Here is a 20,581-nt window from a genome sequence, read left to right on the forward strand (position 1 = left end):
AGCACACTTAGCATTTCTCGCTAGCATGCTACTCACTTTTGCTACTTCGTTTGAGTAGAAACGAGTTTAGTCATCTTTTTTTTTTTCTTCAAAATTTCCAAATATCAAATTACTCTTGCCTCATATAGTGAGGAGTTGAATGACGAACTAGAGAAGCTAAACCTAGAATACGAATATTAGACACAAAATTATTGAGATGTTCTTGCGGAAGTCTAGAATATTGAAACCGAGGTCGTTTCTACTCAAACGAAGTAGCATTGGCAAAAAGCATACTAGCCTAGTGTAACACTCACTAATTAACGGCTTCAATTGCTTGCATCGAAACTACAAAGGATTACAAAGGAGGAACATGCCGACAGGAGACCTTTTGGTCCATAACTAGGACGGATGCGAAAATAATGAATAATCAAATAAACACACGGGTATATGAATAGATAAATAAGTAACGATAAATGATAAATAGATAAAGAATAATCATCTATAATCAAAAAATGAGTTATGGTACACTAACAACAACAACAACAACAATAATAATAATAATAATGATAATAGTAATGATAATAGTAATAATGATAATACTCTTGGTAAGAGTGATAATAATAATAATAATAATAATAATAATAATAATAATAATAATAATAATAATAAGGATAAATGAATAGATAAAACAAAATCAATCAGTTTCTGGGTCAGTTACCATAAGGTAATGATTACCAATTACCATGAGGTACCGTAAATAGGGTGACTTAAATTAATAAAATTGCCTGGCGGCAGACGTGATACAAGGGAAAGTACTACCCTACAGGGAAGGACTCTTCCAAGGGGGAAGGTAAAGAGTTCAAAAAAATATGAATAAAATCGCCTGGCGGCAACCAGAGGAAAAGTTAAAGTACTGTACAGTACGAAAGGGGGGCTCTCTTCATTCGCTTGGAGTCTATTGGGAACATAGATGAGGACAGCTGTTGAACACCTGATTGAACAGATGATGCCATGAAACGTGTAACAGATGAAACCAAGTTTATGCATAACTACACACATGTATCCATATATAAATGCATACATACATAAATAAAACATACATACATACAAACATATGTATACATACATACCTACGTACAAACATAAATACATACATACATACACACGCACACACACCTGCAACAATCAGACGGCTGAACCCAGCTGCTGCTGCCATAACCAGTAACTGCTGCCTCAGACGGGTCGACTCATCCCGACGTGTTAGTTGGCGCCAGGCAACTAGAGCGGTAGGTCATGCGCGTTGTTGATTGTATTTCAATGTTTCATTTACACTTTTAGAAACTCAACATCATGTTGATTTATAATACAATAAGTAGATTATCACTATTGGTGTTGTTTTGGTTGAAATCATGTCCGTGGTAGGAAAGTTTGTCCACGTCAACAAATTTACAAACTTGTAGACAGGAAACACTGAAAGTGTTTGCAACTTTGCAACAAAATGACTGCTTGAATAATTAACTTATCGAATTCGGTTGTGAAAATGTAAATATTTATTTTGTGGTATTTTACTAATTTGTTGGTATTCATCCTATATATTTCTTATTTTATTCTCAAAGGAAGAAAATAGGCATCAAACGACAGTTTCGGAAAAGAGATACGACAGTCGTGTTATGTCCATACTGTCACCCGAAATGTCTTCCTTTGCGCCGTCTTCAAAAAAGCAAAAAACAACGATCAGCAAATCTGATGGCCCGTTTTTCTCTGGTAAGTACGTTTGATTATTATTTACTTTTAACATACATGCCTAAATGAACGTATAGACAATCACACGACTTCTCAAGTTCTTACTGTTGTTCACGAGTCTGGCACGTAATTCGAGACCACTTTGAATCACACAATTGCAGAAATAATGATTGAAAATGAAAATGTTAAAGAAGCACATTGTGTTAAGTATCTGGGAAGCGTATTTACAAAAGATGGATGCAAGAATAGAGAAGAGATAACTGAAAGAATATCAAAGTACAGTAGAGGTGTCTGTGCCTTGTACCCTATCCTAAAAGATATAAATGTACCTACGGAGGCAAAGAAAAATATTTTTGAATCAGTTTTGGTACCAATTTTAATGTATGCTGCTGAAAGCTGGACATTAACATCAAGAGACTGGAGCAGAATTCAGTCGGCAGAAATGAAAACGTTGAGAGCAATAGTAAATAAAACCAAAAGAGATCGAATTAGAAATGATGAAATAAGAGAAATGATTGGAGTAAAATCAACTAGAAGCAAAATAGAAAAGGCACAATTAAGGTGGCTTGGGCACGTGGAGAGAATGGATGAAGAGAGAATTGCAAAGAAAAGATGGAACTGGAGACCAGAAGGTAGCAGATCTAGAGGTAGACCGAAGAAAAGATGGAAAGATGGCGTTCAAGAAATCCTAGAGGCAAATGGATTAGGAAAAATAGAGGATTTGAGAGAAGAGGGAAGCTTTGAGAGGACAATCTGGAGAAGTGTGCTGGCCCGACTGACAGGCTGTAAGCCTACCTGAGAGCAGAAGTAAGAAGTAAGAAGTAATATATATGTGGATAAGCGTTATACACATAGTACAGACCCCCCCCAAAAAAAAACTCATATATGTATTGGTATAATTTTGTAAATAAATTATTTTAGATGTCTAAAGACAGTGTCGACAATCTTCTCGAAGTCGTGCGATACTTTTTTTTATCATAGGGTATATTAAACACAAGACGTCGAGATCCATAGTGTAATACTATGTATGACAAAGTTACATAATAACAAGCTTTCGGTTGATGCATACAACCATCAAGTAAATCATATACGGACGAGAAAAAGTGGGCTTGTGTACACAAACACACACACACACATTATATATATACATATATATGTATATATATATATGTGTGTGTGTGTGATTCACCATGGTCTTTAGATCACGTGTTGGACTCGTGATCGACAGCTATTTCCCTCCCGGAAGAGAGCTCAGAGCTCGTGTGTATGTAAAAATTACATTTCACAAGACGTGTCATACATTAAAATACAAACCGAAACTTTAGGCAATTTATAAATTCATAATTTCGAACTTACGAGACCCAAAGGATTCCCTAAGTTGTGCCAGTCAATACCTTCAGAAAAACTCTCGTAAAATAAATACTGTAAATAAATAAACAAATCTCTTCCATGCATTATTTGCCAGATGGTTGTACTTACTGAAAGCTTATTATTTTGTCATTTTTGTCACAAAAAAAAAATAATAAAAAATATATATACAATGAATTGAACACCACAGCATTTTCACAGTTATTAATTTTCTTCTTAATATTTTCAAGTTTCCTCACTAAAGTTCTGATATTGGGAGGATGAGCGGAAACGAACTTTCCAAAGTTCTCCATTTTAATTATTCGACGTTTCGACTGCAAAGAGTATTTATCAAGATACAAGAACAGTTAAGACAACACAATCTACAGATACGTTACATGGTCACAGGAAAAATTAGAATGCTACACTCTTAGGTCAAGCGCGATCTTTAAACCTCCGATGACCTGACCCTGGAAGACTTTCTCAGAGCTTGAGGAGGGGGGGGGGGAGAGTAGGAGTCGGAGTAAGGTGAGGTGAAGTAGCGTGTCTAGCATACATAGGGAGGTTATGTACAACATGTCGCGAGGACGTATTGAATAAATAGCAGACAACAAATTAGCCTGTATAGGCTAATATGTTGTCTACTATTTCTTTATTTAATACGTATTAATTGTTTAATACGTATTAAATAAAGAAATAGCAGACAACAAATTAGCCTGTACAGGCTAATTTGTTGTCTGCTATTTCTTTATTTAATACGTCCTCGCGACATGTTGTACATAACCTCCCTATCTATGCTAGACACGCTACTTCACCTCACCTTACTCCGACTCCTACTCTCCCCCCCCTCACCTCTCCCTCCCCTCCCCCTCCTCAAGCTCTGAGAAAGTCTTCCAGGGTCAGGTCATCGGAGGTTTAAGGATCGCGCTTGACCTAAGAGTGTAGTATTCTAATTTTTCCTGTGACCATGTAACGTATCTGTAGATTGTGTTGTCTTAACTGTTCTTATATCTTGATAATGACTCTTTGCAGTCGAAACGTCGAATGATTAAAATGGAGAAATTTGGAAAGTTCGTTTCCGCTCATCCTCCCAGTATCAGAACTTTAGTGAGGAAACTTGGAAATATTAAGAAGAAAATTAATAACTGTGAAAATGCTGTGGTGTTCAATTCAGTGTGTATAAAAGAAAACCTGCGCCCTAAGTGTATATACATATATATATATATATATATTACATATATATATATATATATATACACATATATGTATGTATATACTATAAACCCACTGTTGATTGGATTTAAGATATGGAAATAACGATTTATTTTCCTAAATCCAATCAACAATGAGTTTTTAGTGTATTTACCAATGTGTTACGACATTACTTGGCAGTGATATATATATATATATATATATATATATATATATATATATATATATATATTGATAGCGTAGTTGGTTAGTTACTACGGCATTTGTCATGTGATCGCTGGGTTCGAGTCCTCGGCAGTACCGAATTTCAATTTCTGCAGGTGGCCTCCATTGGGTCTCCTGATGTTGATGGCTTAGAATTAAAGTGCATTGTGGTTGTTAATATATATATATATATTATATATATGTGTGTGTGTATGCGCGCGTATGTGTTTTTGTGTGCGTGTATGGTGTGCAGCAGTGTTCTTATTTAAACAAGTCAAAAATGCAATGTATTATCTTTCATGTATCCAATCCTTATTTAACCTTGTGTGAGCGGGTGTCGTCTGTCTGCCTCAGAAAAAAAAAAGCTTGATACGCCCTGAACCAGAATATGCAGCAATGGTGTAGTTCCCACACACACACACACACACATTATATATATATATATATATATATATATAATTCATTTATATATATATATATATATATATATATATATATATATACTGTATATATATTTGTTGAGACATTGTGACAGGTTTGCGGAATGTGGAAGAGTAAGACACGGGTCTAGGGCCGAGTTTATTCCTATCCGGTTTCGCTAGGAGCTTCCTCTGAACAAGATAAACGCTAAACCGTTCAGTAAAAAACTTGCCCCTCGACCCGTGTCTCACTCTTCCACCTTCAATATATATATATATATATATATATATATATATATATATATATATATATATATATATATATATATATATATATATATCTTTAGTTATGACCTGCACTATCTGGTAACACGTTCTATTTAGGAAATAAATCTTATCTTTCGAAATTGTCTTTAATGTTCTTTATTTCTTTGTTCCTTTTTAAATCTATGTCCCCGTGTTTTAGCATGCCTTGCTTGCAATCAACACGAAGCTATCGAAGTAGCATTTGCTAAATAATGTTAAGTGCATTTACTGAATATTTAGTTTTTTCAAAAGTACTTTAACTGGGTGTCTTCACTAATTTTATTCAAGTTAACATCAGGTAATTTTAATCAGCTGAAAATAAACGTTACCTTGACGAAAGGGTTAAGTTAATCCTGTTTAAATGAGGATTTAATCCACAGAGTTTAGAGGTGAGAAAACGTACACATTGTTCCTGCAATTCGTAAACTCTGTTAATCGGAATTTTCCGGCATATGTTCACACGTCCCGAGATGTCGTGCATGAATGTGGCTTATAATTCTTCACATGGATCAAATGCCAACCCGCCGGGGCGGTTGAACAGGTCTAATGGGACCGCGGCGACGTCTTCGCTTCGTTTGGCTTCGCTTCGCTTCATGGGAAGCGGGTGGCATGTCGTCGGGAAGGAACAGCAGCAGCCATCTTTGTTTATGATTATTCGTCTTTTATTAGTATTCTATTCGTCTCTCAATTGTAATCATTGTGTATTTTGTTTCGCGTTTTGTGTTTTTAATAGTATCGCTTTCGATAATTAAATATATATATATATATATGTATATATATATATATACAGTATATATATATATATATGTGTGTGTGTGTGTGTGTGTGTGTGTTTACCTAGTTGTATTTACCTAGTTGTATTTTACGGGAAGGAAAGCTATGCTCGTGGTGTCCCGTCTTCATATCTCATTTTATCTAAACTATTTTTAAATTCATGTATTGTTTTTGCACACACTACTTTCTCATCTAACTTGTTCCAACTGTCTATTGTGTGTGTGTGTGTGTGTGTGTGTGTGTGTGTGTGTGTGTGTGTGTGTGTGTGTGTGTGTGTGTGTGTGAGCGCGTCTGATTCACCACGGTCTTGGAACACGTGTCGGACTCGTAATCGACATTTGTTTCCAGGACGAGAGCTCGGAGCTCATAATTATGTCCGATCTATGGGCATTACTGTGACCTTACACACACACACACACACACACACACACACACACACACACACACACACACACACACACACACAAACTCCTTGCCCACCAGAGCTGGAGTGTCGGTTCGCAATGCAGCGATGCTTATTCATTCAGCCCTGGGCGGGACTCGAACTCGGATTGCAGAATTAGCGGTCGAGAACGGTACCACTGCACCATCGAGTGTGCATGTGCGTGCGAACAGAATTTCCTAATTGTAGTTTGTCCTTCATCGGTCAACGGAGGGCGGGTGAGTGGTTGGGGGAGGAAGATAACATCAGATGAGAAAGAGACCTGGTAACTCGGTGTTACCCCGAGTAACAGCATTACCCAGTTACCCAAAAGAGACAGGGTTGGCACGAGAGAGAAGATAACACTGATAAACAGACGGAATAAGCTTAGCAGACATAATTATATATTCATATTTGTCCCATTTATCTATTTATCAGTCGGATTTCAACAGTTTTCCAACGTACGAAGATAACAGATAGAACTACAACTCAGTTACGTAGCAGATAATTTTTTCTTTTTATCCTGAACGATTGTCCTCATGTTTCAAAAGGAAATAATAGAATTAGAATTTATGATAAAAATGATATTAACTAAGATGATAATAATTATGATAATATAAATTACTGCGATTATATTGATAACAGTAATAAGTATAGTGATAATAATAAGACTTTCTATATTACCAGTTTAGTAATAAGAGGAAATGAGCAGTCACCGGTTGCCAGAAAACCTGTGGGCAACAAGTACTAGTCCCTCAATAAGGTTGTACCTCTAGATAGAAGTGAAAATGTTGACGGTTTTTGAAAACGACAGAGAAACGAGTCTAACAGACGTCCGTCTCTCTAAACCAACTAGGCTCTCTGCTATATGTTTTCATTCGCCACAATATTGGGTCATAAAAAATAAAATGAATAAAATCACATGGCGGCAGCCGGATTTAGAATACAGGTGACATTCTATACGGAAGGAGTTAATACAGTGATATTTCCTGAAACAATTACTCGATTGTCAATCGACAGTTAATTTTTGTCAAGCCTGCACCGTTTACATCTCTAATATTACCTCGTATGTGTACATAAAGGCTATAATGATAATAATTTTTTCGTATTGAATCAATATACACGAAGTGCAGATAATGAAAAGAACACATCTCGAAATAACAATTACAATTGCCGAGGATAACACAAAAAAGTATGTAAGCTTATTTCCATTACAGTCCTCAATAAATTAAATATAATCATATGAATTCCAGTATAATAATCTAAAAGGCAAATAGACATGGATAAACTTAGATACTGCATTAGTTATGTTGTCAGTGGTGGGCCTTGTCTGACTCAAATTTCAGACAAATCGGGGATCGATCTTTCGTGAATGTGATCGATGGGAGTGAATTTCATACAAATTGGGTAGTAGTGACCGTGACCAGTATTACGCGTACGAAGACTTATCATAATTGTGGCATTATTTTAACTTAAAAAAAAAAAGTCTGCATAATGATAAGCTTGAGCCCTGCAGTAAATTGATATAGTTTATCTATAAAATCTTAGAATAAATAATTGTTTTCAATAGTCCTACACTTGAATATTCTTGACTTTAACCATTCCCTGGGTCGAGTTTTGCTTGATCATCATTCGTCGACATTGGAAACTGTTCTATCTCAGATCGTATTACAGTTTTTATCTACTCGATAATGTCAAGTGGCATAAACACAACTGAAAATGAACAATTCGAGTCGCAACGAAAAATATCACCTGACACGCTCATAATTTTTCCAACCCTAAATACAAATTTTACCTTATAATATTTTTCCATTAGAAGTACACTACTGAAATTAGCATTACATTAATATCTAAAAGCCCCCCCTTTTTTCTAGTCTTTTACAAAGGCGCATTTTAATCTGTAATATGAGGATGAACAGAATGACGTGTATTCATTCCATAATTATTTTTTAACGTTGTGGCAACAGAGTTGCAACATTACTTTTGAGGGTTGAAACTAGTACTCCTACTTATTTGAATATTTGGTATCTATTATTCTGATTACATATATGTTGGTTTTTAATTACGTTTATATAATTATGATTTATATAATTTCCTGCCACTATTACAATCATCGGTAACATCCTATCAGCACAGTGCGTGTGTGCGCATTTACGTAATTGTAGTATAGAGAAAAGGAGCAACGCTTGTAGTCTGTCACGACTCGCCTATGGGCCAGGCTAGTCACGACACGAAAAGGAGAAAAAAAACAACATATATATATATATATAAAGGCCGCGCGCAGTTCGGACGAGAGTTCAAGTAGGATTATTAAATTCTTCGTTAAAATTACTTATTTACAAGAAAAAACATACAACTTAAATGGACATAGAATAAGAAAAAATAACAATAAATGTTACATGAATTATAAGTGGAATGTTTACCAAGTAGAGTAGCTGGGAGTGTTCTTGTATGCAGTACGTAAGAACAAGTGGGCGAAACGAAGTCTTGATTATAGTGTAGACGAGTCTTGATTCTGGTTGTTAGAAGCCGCACCAACAGAAAGTTGTTTATGCCAATTATCCAGTCTCGGGAACAAATGGATAGTTTGAGGTGAGGCTGATGGACGATAACTTTTGGTAGTCGGAAACACGTTAGAAGATTGGTTGGTGTTTCGTGGTTGAGAAATAACTGTCGAGTCACATTTAGTCCAGCACCAGTCTGGAGATGTCCAAAACAATTCGGAAAAACACGAAGACTTTGCACTTCGCGTGGAGATGGGACAATCGTTCTAATCCTAAGAACTTGTTTGGTGGAGTTTCGTAATCAGCGAATGTAGAATGACTTCTACGTAGATTCAGATGGGCCCTGGCCGTCTGTTTCTTTTCTTGTCTTCTATGTTCTTTTCGCGTTCTTGTTCTATCTACTTCTCGTCTCTATTGACTGTGCGTATCTCACTCAGCTCGCTGCTTCGCCTTTTATAGCCCGGGAATGGATGCTTACGTTTCCCGGGATGCCAAAATGCATCTGAAGTAGGTAGTTTAAACACCTTCAACCAATGGGAAAGCAGAATAATCTTTCCCACCAAATTATGTTTCTCCAGAGCTTGGCGTCATGGCAGAACGTAATGACGCTCGCCCATACAGACAGGTATTGAGCAGTGGGTTATGACATACATTTCATGAAATACAATACAAATTACATGTACTACACATATTCATGCAAGGCGTGCATTAAAAATACAAACAGGAGACTTTATACAAGAGTGTGACACAGCACAACTACAGGATTCTATTCACGCTAAGAAGGTGACAGGCTCCAATTGATCATACAAACCTCAAATTCATGTACAGACACGATCAACAGATCCTACCACCCCAAAGCTGAAGAACATATGCCCTTCTGGTCGGGAGTTGAGAGAGTTCAGAATCCAAAATCAGTTTGTAAACGCTGCCGGTTGGGAACGCGATAGTTCCTCACGAAATATCCCTACACATTGAATTGTATTTGGCAGTTATACAGATTAATTCATGAAGTTGAATCATCATGACTATACGTAAAAAGGAAATTGTTTAGAATGTTATTTTGACGTCACTAATGTTCGCTGTAACAGGCGGCGGATACACAAAAATCATTGTAACTTACAAGGTCATGGAGACTAATTTTAATCTCGAATTTTACCATGTCCGTTACAACCTATATTCAAACGCCTTTCTCGGATACTGTAAACATGATCTTAGTTGAGGAGTTTGCAATCACCGATCTACACACACATCAGTTGATACTGGTTCTAGCCAATAAAAACATACTCGTAGCTTCTTGTAGGGCCTGAGCCGACACGTCTTTACATTGACAATAAGTGTAAACACACCGTAGCGTAAGCAACTACCCAACTCGCCGTAAAATACAGAAGGTAATTATGTAAAATATTTGCATGTTTGAATGTGTTCAGATAGGTTCCCCAGTTTACTCAACGCTAACATTTTTCAAACGCTAAAATTTTCAAACGCTCTCGTCAAATCATAAGATGACGTAATTATGTGAAATTCAAAAGCTGGAGTGGGAACAACCTATAGACAAATTACAAACGTGGGATTCACTGTCAGGAGTGAGATGGAAACGACAGACGAATTTCAAACCTTGCCAAAGTGTCAATTCCAGTATGGCCAGCACATATTTCACCCAGGAAAAAGAAAACTTACGAAACAAAATGAATGCCAACACTCACCCCAGGATCTCTTCTCCTGACGTAGACTGAATTGTCCTTGGTACCTAGAAGTGTTGAAAATATGTGTATTCACTTGGTCTTTGGATCACGTGTTGGACTCGTGATCGACAGCTATTTCCCTCCCGGAAGAGAGCTCAGAGCTCGTAGGTCCGATCTATGGGTAATGCTATGACCTTTCACACACACACACACACACACACACCCAACTCCCCGCCCACGAGAGTCAGAGTAACGACCCGAAGCGCAGCAGTACCGAAATAATTTCAGCCCTGGGCAGGATTCGAACCAGGAGCTGCGGGCCACTTTTGTGGCAGCTCAGCGTTCTACCAACTGCGCCACCGAGTGTGTATGTGAGTGTGTGTGTGTGTGTGCGTGTGTGAGTGTGCATGTGTATGCGCGCGTTTGTTTACCTAATTGTATGAGAAATCACATAAACTCGTGATTCTAAATATGCGGAAAAAAACACCAAGGAAAAAGATAAACTGATGACCAAGCGCTTTCGTCTATTCAGACATCCTCAGGGTATGCTTACCTAATTGCACATACCTATTTGCACTATACAGGAAGGGAGCAACGCACGTTGGCCCCGTCTCCTATTCTCTATTATATCTATTATCATACCTAGCCTCAAATGCATGTACAGTTCAAACTTACTCCATACCCTTGATTTCCAGTTACCATATTTAGATTTGAACTCGCGTATTGTTCGAGCTTGGGCTAAGCTATTCCAGTTATTTATGCATCTAAATGGAAAATTGTATTTCTCCACATCCTTTAGACGTGGTCTTTCTTGATCCACTCCCATGACCTTTCAAAGCCCTCCTATGTGTGTGTGTGTGTGTGTGTGTTGTTTGCAGGCGCGGATCCAGGAATTTTATTGGGGGTGGGGGCCCGAACCGATAAACGATAACCGATACTTGAAACACGCCGATATTTTAACCCCAAGAATAATGCTGTTGGCTTGCTCGTAATTTTATGAAAAATCATATAATTCACATACATAATTCAAATCATAAATTCGCACTAAAAAGTGTTTATCCAAGGAGAATCAAACTCGAGATGAGTGTACCATACTCGGGGCGTTGCCCCCCCCCCCTCCCATGTATCCGCGCCTGGAACTTGTTCGGACTAAGGTCACAACACGAGTGTCCTTATTGGCCTTCCCCTCGGATGAATATGCCTGGCGTTAGCAAGACCAAATTATGTAAGGTACGCCACCTCTCAGAAAGGATTTACTTTTATCTTGTAGGTGAGCGTTAGATGTGCTTGGGGTGTGCATGTTGGTGTTGTTCATTTCACCTACCTTAACGCTGCGGCGCGTCGTCAGAGTTGAAGAATGCTAGGCCCGATTTTCTCGATAGATAAACGAATGAATATTAAAATAAATAAACGTAAAATAATGTAGTCACATCTTCACTGTCACAACCACACACAAACAATCGAGCGCAAGGCGATGTATCACAAAACAGAATTTCCGCGAAGACTTTTGACCACGATCGAAATGAAACTTCGGTTCCGCACTTGGCAACAATTGACGCCCAAATGAGTAAATTTCGAAAAAAAAAAGGAAAGACAAGTGAGTCATGGTGTCCCCGGCAACGACTTTCTGACCAATGAGAACGCCGTAATTGTGTCATGCACGAACGTGATTGGCCGTTGACTTCCTTTGCTACCGGAGGCGTCGACTTTCATGAAACAACAACTAGTGATAGCCTACCTCTTCCTTTTTAGTTCTGTGCGACAACAACAAAGTATATGCAATGATTTTATTCATGTATTTCTACTAACCTTGAAAGTAGATTAATTCTCGGTAGACGTGCAGAATAACCAGTCGTCCCGGTAACTGCATAGTTACGTTAATCAAAGTAGTTACGTCTGCATACGAAAACAAGAGATTCGTGGAAAATACCCATTTTTGTTCGTAGGTTGACATATATTATATATATATGTGTGTGTGTGTGTAAAAATATCACGAAAGCGCTCGGGCTCCGTTTTTTTCTTTCCCTGTGGTATTCGCGCGCGCGCACACACACACACACACATGTATATGTGTGTATATATATATGATATATATATATATATATATATATATATATATATATATATATATATATATATATATATATATGATGTAAGCGGAATAGGAAACACAGGAGTCTTAGTCTTGAGTTTATTCCTGACTAGTTTCGCAGGTATGCTTTTTCAAAGGAATATGTGTACAAACGGGCTGTGGGCATTATATACATAGGGTGGACCTCACCACCTCTCCGAGTTACCATAGTTGGTGACGAATGTGAACATCACATTGTGGCTAACGTAACAATGAAGAAATTTTTACAATTAAATATGATAACACTAATAACAAAGAAATTATTAATAGAAAATGTAACAATAGTAATGATAACAATGAAGATAAATATTTAAATAATAATATTAACAATAATAACAAAAATGATAATTGCAATACAGTAGAAGTAATAATAATAATAATGAAAATAATAACAATAAAATAAAAGTAATAATAATAAAAATAAAAATAAAAATATAATAAGAATGATAATACTAATAACCAAGAAATAAAAATTATTAATAGGTGGTGAGGTCCACCCTATGTATATAATGCCCACAGCCCGTTTGTACACATATTCCTTTGAAAAAGCATACCTGCGAAACTAGTCAGGAATAAACTCAAGACTAAGACTCCTGTGTTTCCTATTCCGCTTACATCAACCTGTCAGAATGTCTCAATATATATATATATATATATATATATATATATATATATATATATATATATATATATATATATATATATATATATATTGTATGTACACAGACATGGCAGTTAAACAGACACCAAAGAGAAATCGTTTAATTTATTAAACAAGCAATTGATACAATTAAAGTGTTTATAAATGGTCACAATGTGAATAACTAATACTTGGTTGACATCCCCTTTGCTTTTTTCAATGCAAGGACCCTTCTAGGCATGCTAGTGATTAGTTCACGAAAAAACCCATCTTCCTATACGCGAGTTCAAGCCCCACACTTCTTGCCATTTTTCAGTAGTTGTTACCTCACCCAACAGTCCAAGTGCAAAGGGGAAAGTTGACATTTTTCATGAAGTGATAAGTCAAATTATGTTTTATATTGTATTATTTCTGTTTTTTTCAGATATAGGCAAGATCGAATACAAGCCAGATGCAGGACCTGAGCAAACTCTGGTGTTCAAGCACTACAATGCGAAGGAAGTGGTCATGGGCAGGACAATGGAGGACTGGCTCCGATTCTCAGTCTGTTTCTGGCACTCCTTTAGAGGCACTGGTGAGTTCTTCTTGTCTGGGTCTGTTATTATTATTATCATTATTAATATATATAAAAAGTATAAGTGCTGTGCTCATGTAATATTAAGAGTTATTGATAATCACATAATTACCCACTTGCATACTCACATGACATATTTTACAGGTCTGACTTCAAATATATGGACAACATTGTCATTGTGAAGCTATTGATGAAAGAGTATTAGGATGGTTTGGACATATGGAAAGAATGAGTGAAGAAAGATTAGTAAAAGAAGTGTGGAAGGCAGAGGTGGAAGGAGAGAATATGAGGGGGCGTCCTAGGATGAGATGGATGGATGGGGTGAAAGGGGCATTACAAAAGAGAGGAATGTCTGTGGAGGAAGGACGAGAGAGGACAGAAGATAGGGGTGAATGGAGAGGGGTTGTGTATAGATGATGCTGTGATGCATGAGGGGGAGTGGGTGGGGGATGGGGGGTGAGGAAGTATGTATGAGAAAAAAATTGATGCAGCCCGAAGGGATTTCTCCCTGTCTTCTCCTTTTCTGCATGGGGGGGATGGAGAGGGGGGTCGCCGAATTTATGAAGCGGCCTTGCTGTGGATGTGCTGTGTCTTGCAACACTGCTTCTGACCCAGGGCAGTGGACAGGATGCAGGGATGACCCATCATCCAGGAGGTGCCAAGATAAGAGGGAGGGTGGAGGGGAGTGGAATATATAGGAAATGGAATGGGTGGGAGTGGTTTCTATGCCTTTTTCTTTTTAGCTACCCCCCGTGTAAGGGGAAAAAGCCTTTGGTATATGTATGTATGCTGTGACTGCTACACAACTACCTTGTGTTTACATGATTCTACTCGCCTGAAATATATATATATATATATATACACACATATATATATGTAAACAGTAATACAACTTCAACTAAAATTTCAATTTAAAGATAACATGTCATCATTTGTAGAAGAAATAAGTGCAACATTAGAGATGATGTTATGCATATTGTTTTCCACTTTTCTCAGGAGCCGATGCCTTTGGTTTCCCCACTATCGACCGGCCTTGGGATGATGGGACCCACAGCATGGAAAATGCCAAGAGGAGACTTCGTGCAGCCTTTGAATTCTTTGCCAGACTTGGTAAGACTTCCATGACTTTAACCCAATTTTGACTGCCACCAGACTATTTTATTCCTCTGTGTGGTGCCCCATCAGTGTCAAAGGGGCTACTGCCTCTTATGCAACCCCATCTATACTGGGTGGAATTTCCCCCATTAAATCTGGCTACTGCCAAACTATTTTTATTAATTTATGTGACCCCCTATAACATTTTAAGATTGTCTTCTAATTTAATATTCTAAATTTGTACAAGCTGTATATATTGTCTCATAAAATCTTATAGTCAAGTGTGAAGTCTTATTGATTTGCATAGATAATTAGAGTAATATATATTTTTTAAATACTGGAGGTGCATTGGTTGTAAACAATGAAGACTGACACAGTCTTGTTTTAGCCTGTCTTTTGATTTTGATTATTTCACTTTAGACATTTGCCTATGAACTAACAGTATGTTTTTGTGTGGTAAGGAAAGTGACTAATATAATTTGGCATTTTCACAAAAGGCCATGGGTCTTCTGCAAGAGAGACCAGGGGTAATGGATTGATTTATTAGTGTTTTCACTTCAGGGAACAAATACTGGACATTCCATGATCGTGATATAGCACCAGAGGGAAGCACTTTGGCAGAGAGCAATGCTAATTTGGATGAAATGGTTGACCTAGCATATGATTTGCAACGTCAAAAAGGTGTCAAGTTGCTTTGGGTAACTTGCAACTTATTTGCTCATTCTAGGTAGGCAAATTATTTCCTTTATTCTTTTGTAAAGAGGGACCAGTGATGGGTAATGGTTTGTGGTGGTTCTGCAAGCTGGATAGCAAAGAACCTGCTGCCCATTGGGAGGTGCAGCCCCAAGAGGCAGACACTCTGTCTCTGGACTGGGCCCAAGATATCATTATATAAACTTCAACATTATATCTTCCACCTTTTCATATATGGAGAACTAAGAACTGGTGACTTCTCCCCTCCTGTTATTTTCACCCAGTGACATAGAAACAAGTCCCACAACACAGACAAGTTTCCTTATATAAAGTAGGGTCCAAGGACTGTTGCCAGCTGGTGTGGGGCTGTGGGTTTCCAGTCATTGAAACTCAAGGCAATAATTGGTATTATTATTATTATCTTGTAAAGAATTCATACATCAAGAAGTTATGAAAAAATATGTATCATTGGACATCACCTCAATCTGTCATGAACAAATGTATCATATGTACTTATTTGTAATGTACAAAAAAGGAGTTGTGTTTGTAAGGTTCTATCTCTGTCTCTACTTATCAAACTTAGTATATGGTTAACTCACTGAGGAGTGATACCACCTTGAAGGATTTTACTTTCACTGATGTCAGTAACCCTTCTTTAAAAGGGGAAAGGGTTTTTGGTGTTGTCAAGTGCTTTTATTCAACTGTGAGGAACTTCCAGTCTTCAAAGGTTTCAAGAATATCTTAGTAACTCCTTGGTTAGTGCCATTGCCCATAAGAATTTTATCCTGGTAAATGTCAGATAATTTCATTCAGCTTAGGGAAACCCCCCACATGATTTTATTCAACTACAAGAAACCTCATTGATTTCATCTGTCCACAGATATATGAATGGTGCAGCAACCAACCCAGATGCGCATGTTTCCATTTATGCAGCTGCACAAGTGAAAAAGGGCCTTGAGATTGCCCACAGACTTGGTGCAGAGAACTTTGTTTTCTGGGGTGGCCGTGAAGGTTATCAGTCCCTATTGAACACTGACATTCGTGCAGAGTTAGACCACATGGCTGCCTTCTTCAGGATGGTTGTTGGTAAGGAGATGCAGTTCAAATTTGTGTTTCATCACAAATAACCAGTACTTTTAACACTGGAGACAATAACATGCTGAAGAGATGGAGTCATAGTGGTGGTTAAGGAGAGCCTGAAGGGATTTCTCATCATCTTCTCTTTTTTCTGCATGAGGGGATGGAGAGGGGGGCTTGCTGATTAAGTAAAGCGGCCTTCCTGTGCATGTGCTGTGTCTTGCTGCATTGCTTCTGACCCAGAGATGACCCATCATTCTTAACCCCTTCCATACGGTGCCGCACACGTAGGCGTCATGGGGAGCGAGTGTATTCGCGAGGCTGCCATATCGGCGTCTTGATTATATTTATTGTAGTCGCCCCTCCATAATGACATTCTTTCTAATTCTTTTGTAATCGCATTTTCTATGGTTATCAAAATTCACGGGTGAAGAGAGAACGATCGATATAAGCGGTGACTATATTTTATGATGCGAGTATTATTACGACACGTCGTACGGCTGGCATTGGCTGCTGCCACCGAGATCTAAGTCCATGACGCCTACGTGTGCGGCACCGTATGGAAGGGGTTAAGGAGCTAAGATGAGAGAGAGGAGAGGGTGATGGATGGGATTGGAATGGGTGGGAGTAGGTATATGCCTTCTGACTTAGCTACCTCCCTTGTAAAGGGGAAAAATCCCTTGGTATACAGATTAGATAGATCCTGGTAATTCTGTGATCGCTACTAGGTAATCACAGATTTACTCTTGAAACTGTTGGTGTATGAATGATGTAATATTGATGGGATAGTGATGAGAAATTACATGCATTGTTTTGGAATAAATTTCTTACAGACTTTCATTTTCATATCCATTAGCCTACAAGCACAAGATTGGCTTCAAGGGTCAACTGCTGATTGAACCTAAGGCTAAAGAACCCACCCGCCATCAGTATGACTACGATGTCCAGACGGTCATGTCCTTCCTTCACCAGTATGATCTCAGCCAGCATTTCAAGATCAATGTGGAACCCAACCATACAACTCTTGCCGGACACCCTTATGAACACGACATCCAGCTGGCTTCAGCGTAAGTTAGAGTAATGCTGCTGAATGTAAAAGCAGCAGTGATGGTGAGGATATATAAATATCTTAGTACTTGGTGTCTGACTGGGAAGTTGCCATGGATATCCCCCAGGATTGGAAGAGGAGGGTGAGTGTGGCTCATTGCTGTCACTCTGTTTGCTCCTAAGTTCATAATACTTCATATCATAGAACCAAATATTATGTACTTATTTAAAACATGTGGTCATATAGAATTATTCCTTAAATATGCAATATTAGTGACTGGAGTTGTGCTTATTCGAACAAAAATAACCTTCAGAAAAAAAAGTAAAATCTTATAGTCAAGGACATAAGGGCATAACAATAGCACATACTGAAATTTTTTTAAGAAAGTGAATAAAATAAGAATATATTTTCAGGTATGGGTTCTTAGGCAGTGTGGATGCCAACACAGGTTCCCCAGACTTGGGATGGGACACAGACCAGTTCCCAATGGACATCCGCAATTGTACTGTTGTTATGAAAATCATTATGGAACAGGTATGTTATGTTTAGAACTTCCTTTGTACTTGCATACAAATATATATATACATACATATACCAAGGGCTTTTTCCCACTTGCAAAGGAGGTAGCCAAAGTCAAAGGCATGAATCCACTCCCACCCATTTCATATATATATATATATATATATATATATATATATATATATATATATATATATACATATGTAATATACACCAAAAGGCTTTTTCCCCATATACAAGGCCATTGGTATATGATAATGTCTCAAGATCTTTTTTCTGTTGTGCAAAATGTTCACTTTAACATAATAACAAGAATTTTTTTCTAATTGTTTGATTTTCTCACACTCTGAAGTCTGCCTTTTCTCCACACTCCAATATTCTCTCTTATATTTACTTTCATTTGTATCTGACAGCAACCTGCTAACTTAAGAACTATGCTTTATGTCATTCAGGGTGGTCTGTCACCTGGTGGTCTCAACTTTGATGCTAAGGTGCGCCGCGAATCCGTTGCAGTCGAGGATTTGTTTATTGCCCATATAGGAGCCATGGATGCTTTTGCCAGGGGATTGAGGAATGCTGCCAACATCATTAGTGATGGTCACATGAAAACTGCACTAGAGGTAATGCTATAATATCTGTTTCCATTTCCTTCCATGAGTTTCACTGATTGGAAACCTCATCTCCATAACAGCCAATATTGGTCCTCACATAAAATTCTCTGGGAAAAAACATCTGATAGTTCCCTGTGTTGGATTAGTGTGACTGTTTGTCACATGGACCAAGGATGGGTACCTGCTAATAGTGGTCTTCCAAGATGGAATTCTCTCCAAGCTGCTCATCTTCAAAACCTATCACCCTCACTTCTGTCTGGAAGTATAGCCCCAAAAGGCTTCTCAGTTTCCAGACTCAGACTGGTCCAAGATCTATCAATTTCATCTCTTCATCCATGTAGTGAACAAACACCTTTGTTTTTCAAGTCCGAAAATCTGTCACACTTTTTCCGATATATTTGCCAAATGTCCCTCATTGGGACTTCTAGATCTTTGATCTCTTTTGTCTTTATAATTGACTTACTACCCATAGAATAATTCAACAATATATCCTCTAATCCACTATTGCTGCACTCATTTCCTTCCTCAACAAAATCACCTTCCTCATTGAAAAGATTGGAAACTTGCATTGCTTCCTCAAAAACTTCACCATCCACTATTAGCTAGGAGATTCTTCCCCTGTGCTTCTATTCACTAATAGTACACCTAAAGAACAGATTTCATTCATCCTTGCACCTGGCAATGATACCCTTTTCAAAAGTTCATTGACAAATGTTAGGAAGTATGTATGTATATTACAGGTGAAAAATGTAATCACACATTTGTCAATCATGTTAAAACCACTGTTGGAGTAGAAAGACTGGAGACGGGGAATCTATATATTTCGATTGCAAACTGCAATCCTCTTCAGTTGCAGTTTGCAATCGAAATATATAGATTCCCCGTCTCCAGTCTTTCTACTCCAACAGTGGTTTTAATGTGATGTATGTATATATTCATTTGTTTACTTATTTTTCCCCAGAACCGCTACACAAGTTGGGGCTCAGGGCTTGGAGCTCGTATAAAGAAGGGAGAAGCCACTCTTGAGGATTGTGAGAAGTACATTATGCAGAAAGGAGATCCCTCACACACATCAGGGAAGCAGGAGCACTTTGAAGCAATGTTAAATTACTATCTTTAAAGTCTATGTTATCTTGCTCAAACTGTTAAGTATTCTATGTACATTATTATGGAATAATCAAACCACTGTCAACACAAAACTGGTTCAACTGTTTGGCCTTTTTTTCTTCCAGGTATTACGGTCAGCAACTACATTTGTTGTCAACATTATCATAACCCATCCACTTTATCAAGTTCTTCATCTTTGTTGTTCGCCAACATACTGCTTTAAACTATTTTTTCTACTGTGTCATTATTCTTTCCTAAATCTTACTGCCTTTTCACATCTCAAAATACTTTCACCCTGTTTTAACAGAAGTCACCAAGACACTGCCTACTTGTTCTAAAATTAGGTTCATGTTTTTACTTTGTATAAGAAATGCTAGTTAACTGTCTTATCTAAATAAAGATGTGTAGAGCCAGCCTCAGGTGGTGAACTACTACAGGAGGAAGGTTACAACAATTACTGTCTCATTGTCCATATTAATAGGTGCTGCATGATTA

The 20,581-nt window shown here is 37.8% G+C and overlaps 1 protein-coding gene across 1 annotated transcript; it reads left to right on the top strand.

The window, feature by feature from the left end:
- Positions 1-1,183: 1,183 nt before the first annotated feature.
- LOC143025408 (xylose isomerase-like) lies at positions 1,184-20,540 on the top strand. Its single transcript, XM_076185042.1, has 10 exons — positions 1,184-1,265; positions 1,596-1,743; positions 13,787-13,936; positions 14,933-15,046; positions 15,593-15,758; positions 16,605-16,810; positions 17,658-17,868; positions 18,263-18,383; positions 18,821-18,988; positions 19,941-20,540. The coding sequence occupies exons 2-10, from the start codon at positions 1,650-1,652 to the stop codon at positions 20,097-20,099; spliced, it is 1,389 nt and encodes a 462-aa protein (XP_076041157.1). The 5' UTR covers positions 1,184-1,265; positions 1,596-1,649; the 3' UTR covers positions 20,100-20,540.
- Positions 20,541-20,581: the final 41 nt, after the last annotated feature.

The sequence above is a fragment of the Oratosquilla oratoria genome, chromosome 5, assembly GCF_046742065.1.
Source record: "Oratosquilla oratoria isolate Oo_2021 chromosome 5, ASM4674206v1, whole genome shotgun sequence".
Classification (NCBI taxonomy): Eukaryota; Metazoa; Arthropoda; class Malacostraca; order Stomatopoda; family Squillidae; genus Oratosquilla; species Oratosquilla oratoria.

What these genes read in the sequence shown, in the direction of transcription:
- LOC143025408 (XM_076185042.1), top strand. Translation starts at nt 1,650, where the DNA reads ATGTCCATACTGTCACCCGAAATGTCTTCCTTTGCGCCGTCTTCAAAA. An exon ending in TGATGGCCCGTTTTTCTCTG is followed by an intron (nt 1,744 to 13,786) that starts GTAAGTACGTTT and finishes TGTTTTTTTCAG; the next exon opens with ATATAGGCAAGATCGAATAC. An exon ending in TGAATTCTTTGCCAGACTTG is followed by an intron (nt 15,047 to 15,592) that starts GTAAGACTTCCA and finishes TTTTCACTTCAG; the next exon opens with GGAACAAATACTGGACATTC.